Source organism: Chlorocebus sabaeus, chromosome 22 (assembly GCF_047675955.1).
Source record: "Chlorocebus sabaeus isolate Y175 chromosome 22, mChlSab1.0.hap1, whole genome shotgun sequence".
NCBI classification, from domain to species: domain Eukaryota; kingdom Metazoa; phylum Chordata; class Mammalia; order Primates; family Cercopithecidae; genus Chlorocebus; species Chlorocebus sabaeus.
Genome location: NC_132925.1, coordinates 42494888 through 42507398, shown reverse-complemented (window position 1 = coordinate 42507398; position 12511 = coordinate 42494888). Strand labels below are relative to the sequence as shown.

The 12511-nt window shown below is 37.1% G+C and overlaps 1 protein-coding gene across 1 annotated transcript in view; it reads right to left on the bottom strand.

Moving 5' to 3' along the window:
• Nucleotides 1-343: 343 nt before the first annotated feature.
• Nucleotides 344-12511, bottom strand: part of SLC49A4 (solute carrier family 49 member 4) — an 82560-nt gene continuing 70392 nt past the window's right edge. The window contains exons 8-9 of the mRNA XM_007985597.3: nt 7586-7768; nt 344-999 (exon numbers count right to left, since the gene is read on the bottom strand). Of these exons, the coding sequence (XP_007983788.3) occupies nt 884-999; nt 7586-7768 (299 nt within the window). The 3' untranslated portion in view covers nt 344-883. The remainder of the gene's footprint in view (nt 1000-7585; nt 7769-12511) is intronic.

Genomic DNA, 12511 nt, shown 5'->3' with positions numbered 1-12511 from the left:
AAAACCTAACCCTGGTAAACAATGGTTGGCTCTGGACGTTACATCTCATGCCACCATATACAGGCAGAAGACACAGTATGTCTATGTGACTTGTTATTTCATTTGTAACAAAGTGCTAGATCCTAATGGAATTACATTTTTCATACAATATTTAATGTAATTATATTAAACATTTAGTCACCCTCATATAATTATTTAAGGGCCTAGTAGATGAAATTGTATTTCACAGAAACAAGGATAAGTTGAGATGGAGACACAGTGCCTATGCTCGGAAGTCACTGGAAAGCACCTGATCACCATAGTAAAGATGGCCAAGGGCTTCTGACCTGATTAAAATAAGGAGTCATATAAGAAATGGCTTTATTAGAAAAAATGTAGTGTACACATGGCTAATTTCTATCATCGATATACCTCTTGGCTATTTTATCATTAAAATTGGATACAGGGTTTGAACTTCTTTAGAAGTTAGTGGCATATCTTCCTATTCTGATATGTGACTTAGGGAAGGCGTTATCTTCATGTGATAGACACCCTTTATTTCTTTTCATAATTACAAGTAATCAGTAGTTTAGCACTGGCACAAAACAGAGAGAGTATTACTTAGGTAGTGCTTTACGTGTAAGAAGTCACACTTCCAACCCCAGAATCAGGCACAGGTATGCCATCTGTAGAGTTTTAAAATCCCCTATTATCACTCAAGTCTCCCATTATTATTATTACCTAGTAGTAATTAAATTAATGTGATAATCTGTAACCTAACAAAACCTCTGAATGAAGTTTCTTTCTTCTCCCTCTTTTCCTGTTAGATGTGCAATTCCGAGCAAATGTGCAGTGTGCAGTATTGATTTCCAGCCTCCTTTTAAACTCCTTCAAGTCTGTGCTATTAAACGGAGACAACCACATCAAGATAGAGTCTGTCATAGGATTCCCTGAAGCACAGAATGAGGAGGAGACTAAGCAAACACGACCCGGGAAGGCACCAGTTGAACCAAGACAACTCTGTAAGACAAAAAACATGCAGTTTTAAACATTCATGTATCACCAGCAGACCACCACCTGTATGCCGGAAGGGGTCTGCTCTGCATTAAAAAGTACTTATAATAAATGCATCCTGGAAGGCCTAGAAACTGACTTTCAATAAACAGTGACAATCTGGAGACTAAGTGATGTGTGTAATATATGACGGGGCTTCCATGTGGAATATTTTTAATCAATATTGTTCATAACTTTTCATCAATTTAATCCACCTTGACTTTGGTTACAAAATAAATTACTTCAAAGAAAAAAATCAATCACCTTTAAATGTTAGTTTGATAATTATTTTTTAAGTACCCTCTATCACATCACCTGTCCCTGTTTATAAACAGCTGATGGATTAAAAAGACAAATATGAAAATCACCTGAATTTTGGGATAACACTTGTATATATTTTGGATAGAAATATATTTCTCAGCAAAAACATTAAGTAGAAATCACCGTAAAACAGATTAGAAAATATATTTAAAAATAAAACATACAAAAAAATCAATCATAATTCTGCCCCCAAAGAGATCACTGTGAATATTTTGGCTTATTTCTTTCTAGTCTTTTTCTATACCAGCATGAATGGTTATGTATGATGCCAATTACTGGAAAACCTACAGGCATCATCTGAATGGGCAATTCTGTTGTTGTTTGATTTAATGTGTCAAGAACATGGTTCTTCAGAAATGCTCTCATGAATTCAGGACTCTCCAGCAAGACAATCTTGAGCCATTTGCTACCAACACACACTGACCACTGTGGCTGCCTCTAGCTGCTTCCTGGAGCTCCGGGGGCCCTAGGGCTGTGCATCTGTTCAGCCTTCCTCTACCCCAATCCCATCTGCCAGTTAATCCCAAGGCTCTGAAGTGAATAGCTCCTTGGCATAAAGAGGTTGGTAAAGGTGGTGGGGACAACGTTTCTAGTTTAATATCCATTCAGCAGTTTCAATTAAAAAAATAAACGAGGAAAATAAGCTCCTTGGTGTCTTTTTTCTTTTTTGGTCACTGTTATGGGTTTATATTTTCCCTTTGTACTTCTACAAAATGCTAATTCTGCCTTAATCTTCAAAAGTCATCCTAAAGATTTCCACACTGCTGCTTTAGTTTAATCCATAATTCATATGGCTAAAGGAGCAATTTATGCTCAGGAACGGAAATCAGAAGACTGACTGGCAAGAAAAGGTGCTACAATACCTTTTTTTCTGTAATATGCTCACAAATATAGCCTCCCCACCTCTCAATTACTATGTTTTAAAAGTCAGACATGCTATTCTATAGCATGTAACAAAGACACGTATTTCAGTGGTATTTTTATGCAAAGCTGTTTTCTCTGCTTTACTTGGATTGAACATAGTCTAAATACTCAGAGAAGCTGTGATCTATGAGATCTGGTCTTCATTCTCATGTTTCCTGAAATGACACACTGGGCATTTTCTGCTTTTATGTTGACTATAGAACCCCTGGATTTCTGATAATTTTACTAGGCAAAAAGAAGTAGTAAAAAATTAAAAAGTAGTAAAATATAGACAATAGCATTTTGTTTGTATTAAAAGGGAGAACTTGGACTTCAGGGTCGAATTTCAAGCAACAGATAAGTATGGTAATTGACAAAACGGTTTACAACAATGACAGTTGCTAAATCTTAGAGACTGTATTTTATGGGGAACGAAAGCAACACACACAGCAACAATCAGCTTGTCCTTGCTTTTCTTAAACTGAGAAACTTGTCAAATATCGCCAAAACAGACCTTTTATTTCAGAGTTATTATTAGAATTGTAAAATCATTTCTTCCACATAGGTTCAGATGAAATCTCTAAAAACGTCTCATAATTGCTCTTTAGCGCCACGGTTTGTTGACTGGTTTTTACTGTGTTCCTCTCTCTGAAAAGTCAAATCCACTTCTCAGTAAATGCACTTGTCTCGGTCAACTGCAAGTGTTCTTTGAAATTATTTGCCTTTTTAGAAAGCAAAAGGTCAGAGATAGAGGAACCTCTACATCTTCCTGCTGAAAACCATTCACATAAACCACTGTTTAGGCGCTCTAATAAGTAAGCAAGGAAATAACTTGCCTAAAAATCTAATTTGACTTGGCAGTAGCAAAGTCAACTGCTGTCCTTTCTGATCCTGATGTAGATGAACTAACAGAATCCTGAGCCACTGAAATTTTCGAATTATAATTCTCTTCAACTTTTAAAAGAAGCATGGTTTTCTAATACTCCTTCCCTTTGCCTTTCACTAGATAAAATATAAATCCACACTTGAAGGCAGGCCCCTACAGTCTGCCCCATACTTCCGCTGGGCCACTATTGTCTACTACACAGCAGTCGGAGTACTCATTCTGCCAACTTACAGTTTAGACAGGTGCTCGACCTTACTCAGTGAAGTGGGCTCTGCACCAAATGATGGGGCTCTGTTGGGACTGAATTAATTGGAATTTTGCTCATCCTCTTACCTTACTCTTCTGGAAGCACTGTTGTACTTTTCACTTCATCTTTCCCTTCAGTGACGCCATGCTTTCAGTTTCTACCACTTATAAGTTCTTGTCTGTTTCCAGCTACCATCCTCCAGAAACAACTTCCTATTTTCTTTTATGATGATTTAATAAGATTGTTTCCTTTCTCACTCAAGGTGAGCAGCCAGTTGACCCCATGATTTCCCAGGATAATGCCCTGCTATCTTCATTCCACATCAATTACCCTGTAGATTTTACCATCACATTCCATTATTCTAATTCTTAGATATAAAATTACTTCTCACTAGTCCACATCTGTTGAACCTGCTCTTTGTTTTCCTGGTAACCATTAGTCAATGCCTCCCACCTCTGCCAGGCCCCTGAATCTTTTGAGTGACAACACAGCTTCACATTCATGGTTAGCCACTTTAAAATGAAAGGACTGAGATAAAAATCGTGATGCTTTTAGCCAAAACCCGCTGCAAAGCTTCTCAAACAAAAAGTAACAGACAACACAAACTTCAGAATATTAAACAGAATACATTTCAGAGCACATAAAGGATATAAGAGCATTCTCAAATTGATTTTTCTATGTGACGTTATTAGAATAAAGCATCACCATGCTATATCAACTCAATGAGATTCTCAAAACAAACACAGGAAGCAACTCAGTTTTACAAATATGCTTATATTAGGGAGCAAGTAACAACATTTTTTTTTAAAGTGACCTTGAAAAATCCAAGTCAGTAAAACTCTAAAAAACTTCTGACAAGGTTCCAGGTACCCAAAGCAGAATTGAAATAGGACGCGGAGATCCTGTGACCCAGGGCTCCAAATAAGCCAGTGGCATTGGTACAGGAGCCTGAATCACATTTGCCCTCAATGACTCCAATGGCTCTAATCTGCAAGCAAATCGCCAGCAGAACCTAGCTTGCTAGGCAAGGCATTCTATTGTGGTCATTTTGGGGTTAGTCTGTATAGCCCTAAAAATTGTCTGATGTATTCACTTATCAGATAGCACAGTGTAGGGGGAAAAACCCTAGTCAGGAAGTTTAGTACTTCCTTGAAAAGTGACTTAAAAAACCACAGATCCTTATGATGATTAAAATTCAGGACTTCTAGGCGGGGTGTGGTGGCTCATGCCTATAATCTCAGCACTTTGGGAGGCCAAGGCAGGTGGATTGCTTGAACCCAGGAGTTCAAGATCAGCAAGGGCAACATGGCGGAACCCTATCTCTACAAAAAACACAGAAATTTAGCCAGGTTTGGTGGTGCATGCCTGTGGTCCCAGCTACTTGGGAGGCTGAGGTGGGAGGATCACTTGAGGCTGGGAGGCTGATGTTGCAGTGAGCCATAATGGCGCCACTGCACTCCAGACTCGGTGACAGAGCAAGGCCCTGTCTCCCCCTATCCCTAAAAAAATCAGGCCTTCTAATCACATAATAGTTGAATTTTGACATATAATTAACTTGTGGGTGAGTTTTCAAGTTTCAAAATAACTGAATAATGACGTATGAACACTAGCTTTAATGGAAGGGGATTCAGTTTATCATATAAAATGTTTAGGGTACTAGGCTACAGAACTAACAGTTATTGTTAGGAAACAGTTTTACAGAATTTTTAGATTTGCAATTTATGTATAATCATACCTCAGACCATAAAGAATGTGGACCTCTGCTGTAGGACTTTTCGGGCAAGATCAATTAATCCTACTGAAAACAGTTTCAACACAGATTTCATGGTTCTAGTAACTTTAGCCCTACAGAGATGTGGACAATGTTTTCGTGTATTCATTATGCACACTCATAGATACACATATAAAAGCATTTCTTTGCAATGGAAGATTAGATATTTAAATTCCTAGCATCAGCCAGCTAATTATCTAGAAGAAACAAAACAAACATTGGTGGGTGCCAGCTGTGCCCTGGACTAGGCTCTTTCACAGGTATCTTCTCATTAACTGCCTAAATGTCAAAATTTAATGAGACCTTTTTCCTGGAAACCACCTTGGTGGATTAAAATTAATGATTATTTGAAGTTTCATAGGGTACTATGCTCACTACCTGGGCGATGGGATCATTCGTGTCCCAAACCTCATTGTCATGCAATACACCCATGTAACAATCCTGCACGTGTACTCCTTGAATCTAAAATAAACATTGAAATTATTTAAAAAATAAGTTTCACTTTGGTTCACAATAGTCACAAAGTTTAGGTGGAAACCTTTTAACATCTATATAGACATGTATAAGAATACATGGTCAGAAACCAACCAAAAAGAGGGAAGTTTTGTTTCTCCCAGCTAGATGAATCCTTGATTATATCAGAAATGGGCAGAAATAGTACTGTTTCTTCTGCTCCTTCTCCCAAAGACATAGAATATCTGCTTGTATCTGGTCACTATGAATTTGCAAAATGAGGAATGAGCACTGACTGACGTCAGTTCTATTTAATTCACTCTAGACACCAGATGCTGTTAAACAAGTCAAAACTGCAGCAGGACCCAGGAGAGTGACAGAGATAAACTAGTGGCCAGGCAAAATGGTCAGGTGTGCACGGAGCTCTGTTGCAGTAAGACAGTTTAGGGCAGTTTCCATTATTGGTGTCTTCCCTGCCTTAAACTGATCAATAAAAATGTGTTTGTTATATACTAGAGACCATAAGCAAAAGATTTATTGGGAGATAACATTATCTGGCATCTGCTGTTGTTCTTTTTAAATACTGGGAGGACAAAACTCTATTTCTAGCTGACAGAAAAAACCACGCTCTGCTGGGCGGCACCGACCACTAAGCAAAGCTGTGCCCACGGGCTGGAAAACTGCTTCTACCATCCCAGGGGGCATCACAGCCATCTCCGATGCTTTACCAGACAGACAGGCAATAAGCCACTTAATTTAAATTGTGATATAACTGAAGTGGACTAAAGCTGATATGTAACGATTGTCAGACCACGCTGTTGAGAAAACTAATTGGAAGCAAAGAACCTGATCCCTGGTGACGGTGCTTTTCCCAAATGGAAGCATGTGTTTCCAGGACAACAAAGAGTGGTCTTCTGACTTCATTAATATCACTCTCCTTCATATGATAAACCAAATTTGTATCAGGTTTAGCAAAGACCTACTTTACCTGCATTACTGATTGACAGCAACAATCTAATGCACTGTTCATTATATTAAGAAATTCATCTATCCTATGGACACTTTGTGCTGGTGGGTGAAAGTGCTATGCCAGAAGTTGTCCAAAACCCAGGGATGATTCTGTTTCACACTGGCTTTGAAAGTTTCTGGCCAGGTGCAGCGACTCATGCCTGTAATCCCAGCACTTTGGGAGGCTGAGGTGGGTGGATCACTTGAGGTCAGGAGTTCCAGACCAGACTGGCCAACATGGTGAAACCCCATCTCTACTAAAAACACAAAAATTAGTCAGGCATGGTGGCATCTGCCTGTAGTCCCAGCTACTCAGGAGGCTGAGGCAGGAGAACTGCTTCAGCCTGGGAGGCAGAGGTTGCAGTGAGCTGAGATGGTGCCACTGCACTCCAGCCTGGGCAACCGAGTGAGATTCTGTCTCAAAAAAAAAAAAAAAAAGTTTCAAAATTTGTTTTCCAGTCAAGGAGGTTAGCATGGTTATTATTTCAGTTATAACCCTGTCAGAAACATTCCTATAAACAATTCGGCCTCTTGGAGGTCGCATTTTAGAGCATTCCTTACATTGGGTGACTTCCTCTTATTCATCAGGCTTTAAACTCCATATACACCCCTAACATTAAATTACACCCTGTGTTAAGAGAGATTCCAAGTAGTTTTTAAAAAGCAATACACCAGAGGTTCTCAATGAGAATCTGCATATTTGAATCACCTGGGCTCCAGCCCAGGTTAATTAATTCAGAAATTCGCGGGGCGGGGAGTACAGGGCCGGGCCAGGGAAAAGAGAGGGTGCACTTGAGCTAGAATGCATTTTAAGAAAAGCAATTGAGGAATTTTTCTTTTACTGGCAATGCAAGCTCACATTAAGTAATTTGCCTTAGAGACTTCTCCATATAAAAACTTCTATACTGACCCAAACTTTTCTTGTAACACATTTAGACAGTAAACAAAAAATCAAATTTCTTACCTGTGTGATAAAATGTGAGAAAAAATAAAAGTACTCCCATAAATACATTACTTAAAAAAGTGACAACTCCACAAGTAATTCCTTCTGGGACTGGGTAGACAGTTTCCACAAAAAGCTCAAAAAATATAGGTACACTGCTATTCAAGAACACTCCCAGGAGAATACAGGAGGCATACAACGTCACTAAAATAAAAACACAAACATTTTAGTTTCACAGTAGTGGCCAGGCGTCATATCAGACAGATCTTTGGGGTGTTCTCTTTCCCAAGTATTGACTCAAAAATGTCTTCTCTTTTCAAAGGTAGTTGATAAAGTTTGACAAAGTTTCACACGTCTGCCAGCTCTCTGCTGTGGTTTTCTGGAGTAGACACAACCCATTTTATTGCTGGATGGGTACCAGTTTATTTCCTTTATCTTTCTGGTGGATTATTCCAGAGCACAAAACAATTTACCATTATCATATAATTAAAAGGATTCTTCTCCTGCTTGGTCACACTCCTTCAGACTCATTCCATAATTTTAGAAAGAGAATGTAAAATCTAAGAATAAATGTCAGAAACATTAAATGTTACTGAAAATTACATATTTAAAGAGATTGGTTAATAATTGCTTTCAAGCACAAAATAAACATTATGCAGTATGTAATTTCTTGAGAAACACAACGGAATTAGTCCTCAATTTTGGAATGGGTTTTAGGTCAACATTTTTTTTTAATGAGTAACTTTTCTGAAACACAGAAAAAGATTCCATCCAGAAATGTACAATTAATAGTGACTAGGATCCCCAATCAAACCATAAAAAGTCTATTAACACTATTCTGTGGCAAAATCTATTGAATAAGGATGTTATTCTTATAGGAAAGTCTGGGGAAATATACTACAATTAATTTTATCATTGCTACTACTGTCTCTCTATAAACCTTTGTTAATTTTAACTTGAAGGTGAAAACAGAACCTGAAAGGAAAAAATGATACCCTATTTAGAAACCTAAAACATGTCTCTATATCCTAATAAGTATATCATATTCACTGATAATAATGAGTAGAATTTATCCTAAGTTTAAGGTTACAAGGAAAATATTTTTAATAAAAATATTTGTTAAGGAAAAAACAATCCTGTATGGGAATTGCAGAAAGTAAGGAAGTTACATTAAATCTGTTATGTATTATTCACACACTCACAGAACATATCAAATTACCAAAGTTCACCACAACTGATGCAATCATCAACAGTCCATGACATTGTTGAAGGGGTAAAAAAAAAAAAAAATAGTATACACTGATTTCTAATAGAATTTCTCTAATTAACCTCCACTCCTGCTTCCCCCTCCAATTACATTAGTCTTTGGGGATTATAAAATATTTAGTATATTCTGATAATACAAATAGTTGGTAATTACTTTGACTGTTTCTTTGAATAGAAGATCGATATGGAAATAGATAACAAAAGAATCACTTAGTGAATAAAGAACATACTGCTGGCTGAGGCAGTGACCAAACTATGTGCACAATTACTTGGGAAGCATCTGATGGCTGTGATAAATACCATTTAAAATGTGACATAATTTTCAAGAGATTCTTCAAAACAAAACATAATACTTCATGTTCACAATATATCTGCTAGATGCAGATCATATAAATCATCACATTTTCTACTTACATATGACTCATTAGGGGTACATTAGGAAATCTAGGGATGGAATATCACTGGTGGCTTCTATAGAGTATTGTATTTCCAAAACATTTTAGAATTATTTATTTACTATTATTATTATTAAGATGGAGTCTTGCTCTGTTGCCCAGGCTAAAGTGCAGTGGTGCGATCTTGGCTCATTACAACCTCTGCCTCCCGCGTTCAAGTGATTCTCCTGCTTCAGCCTCCTGAGTATTTGGGATTACAGGTGTGTGCCGCCATGCCAAGCTAAATTTTTTTTGTATTTTTAGTAGAGACGGGGTTTTGCCATGTTAGCCAGGCTGGCCTCGAACTCCTGATCTCAAGTGATCCACCTGCCTCAGCCCCCCAAAGTGCTGGGATTACAGGTGTGAGCCACGGCGCCCGGCCTAGAATAATTTATTGATCAAGCTGGCATGACGGCTCATGCCTGTAATCCCTTTGGGAGACTGAGGCAGGATTGCTTGAGCCCAGGAGTTCGAGACCAGCCTGGATAACATGGTGAGACTCTGTTTCTCCAAATGATGATGATAATAATAATAATAATGATGATAATAATAATAATCAAGTTATTTTTTAAAATAAAAATTTGTTGATCAGTCAGTGGTAGTCAGAGGAAAGAGAACCATTGACCCAAACATAGATGCGCCTAAGAGTTTAAAACAAGAAAATACCGAAGTAAATAACAGGAAAAAAATCAAGCTCTTAAGGACCACCAAGTGCTACTTCTGAGTAAAGATTCCCAAATTCCAAAGGAATTAGCTGTTTTTAGGAAACATGTTTTGAAACAATACTTTCTACATTTTTATTTCTGAAGGAAATGTACTGCTACATACAGTTTATAATCAGACAAATTAAAATGTAATAATTGAAAAATAATCACAATCTGGTTAATAGAATAATTCTATGTGGTAAAATAATGAAAATATAGTAAGAACACACTGAAAGAGAACTATCAATATAGAGTCTCGAAAAGAGAGATTTGATTTTAACGATTTTTTTTTTTTTTATCAAGCACAGTACAAAGAAAGAGGGATGGGATGTGTCGGAAGAGTCCAGTCTCTTCTGACACATCTCACGGGGAAGCAGTGGACTCTGTCTGAAAACCCTGAGACCTCAAGACCATACAACTCCCTTGGCCCTCATTTCATGCTTTTTAAGAATCTTTGGATTTTGGCTTTCTATGTATCTAAATCCTGGGAGGAACCTGGAAGATGAGGGATAAATAACTGTTGTTGGAAAGATACAGTTTTTATTGTGGTTAAACATTCCTGATGGAACTGTAAATAGTTCATCTTCTGGTGAGTAATTTGGAAATGTCTATCAAAATAAATGATGTAATTACTCTTTGACCTAGCAATTTCATGCCTAGGAATTTATCCTACTGCTATGCAGGTATAGGTATACAAAGAACACTTAACAAAAAAAATGTAGTATGAAAAGATTCAAAACAAGCTAAATAACTCCCAATGGGGCAGGGGGGTGTTGGTTGGTTAAAAATTTATAAAACATCCAAAGAGATATTATACAATTAAAAATGAGGCACCTCTGTACGTATTACAATAATATTAATAACATCTAAGATACATAAATGAAAAAGGTGCTGAAAAGTATGTTATATTAAAATAAAGGGCACATACACATTATCTGTCTGTAAATACACAGAATTCCCTAGGAGAATACAGAAGAAACTGGCAATCAGATTTGCCTTTAGAGAGGAAAACTGGGGGTCACAAGAGAGTAGCGACTTTTCACTCTATACTCTTTTTCTACTATCTGAATTTGAATTTTTTTACTATCTGTATAGCTTAGTGAATAGAATTAAAAGAAATTTCATGATGAACAAATGAATGGACAGTGGACACAACTCCACTTCATGTGAGTTTGTGAGCTCATGAGCTCAGAATTGGTTATCACCAGGTGAGCTGACCCAAAGAGCTGATGTCTATACCCAGGAGCCACATAACATGGCCTTGGCACAGAATCCTTGACATGAAGATTCCCACTTCATTTGTTAGAATTCCTATATATGGAGGACAAATGGGCTACTATATGTAGGATAAATGGATGATATAACTTCAGAGGCCAGTAATCAAAAATTAGGTATTCTCATTCAATTGTCTCAGTATTGGTGTTTGCTTCTTGTATTACTATAAAAGTAATGACCAAGAGGTTTTTATTACACTGGGTAGACATGTGGAAATCACTTGTTATTGCAATAAGTAAACAATCATAATAATTTACCCAGGAAGGGGTTAGATTAAGATCTTCATCTTCAGAATGGGGGAAGGTAGCTGTGTCAGGACTGATTTAATACATCCCAGTGTTCTGGGGCATGCATAAAGCAGATGCTGATTATTCCAAGTCTGAATTTGACTTCCATTTGAGTTTTCAGTTTAGAGTCTCATACATTCAGTGGGTGAATGTCATCTATTAAAAGTCAGGCAGACAAGATAATTTCCTGCTTGTCATGGAGGGTTCAAACTACATGATCATTAAATATTTCCATAACTTTGTATAATACTGATACTAAAATTATAATCAACTGCCTTTCAATTAAAAATTCAAGGTAATTCAGCAGAACAAACACAACTGAAGTGCTGATGCAGACTTTTTTTCTAATAAAAAGCTAATAAAATTTCACGGGCCCATACTTTAAATTACAAAAAACAAAGTCCTGTGCAGCACAAACTACAGTTAAAAATGAATGTATTTCAAGCACATGACTTGGATCATAACCCTGAAAGTACTCCTTCCCACCCTTGTTCCCGCAACAAACCAAATTACTAAACTTTAGGGAAACAAAACTATGTATGAATACATTTTTATTAACTAAAGTTACACTAAAAACTTAGGGGATCAGTGGTTATAAAACAAATCACAGATAAGAATAAGAACTATTCTATCAACATCTAATGAGATTCTCGAGACAGCAGTAACAATTGCAACTTCATAATCTTGGATTTATATAATTTCTAAAAATATTTTAAAACCTGCTTTCGCATATATTATCTTATTTGATTATCCTATCAGCTCTTTGAGGCAGGTAAAGTATTCTACAGTTGAAGTGACCAAAGTTCTGAAAGTAAAAAAACAGCTTATTTAGAAACACTGTAAATTAGCAGTGCTAATAATATGATTAAGGCCTACAGACTCTCTAGCATGTTTTCTGCCAATTCACTGTGTCTCTAGCATGTTTTCTGCCAATTCACTGTGTCAGAGTGAAAAAAACAAAAAATAACAAGGCCTGGTATT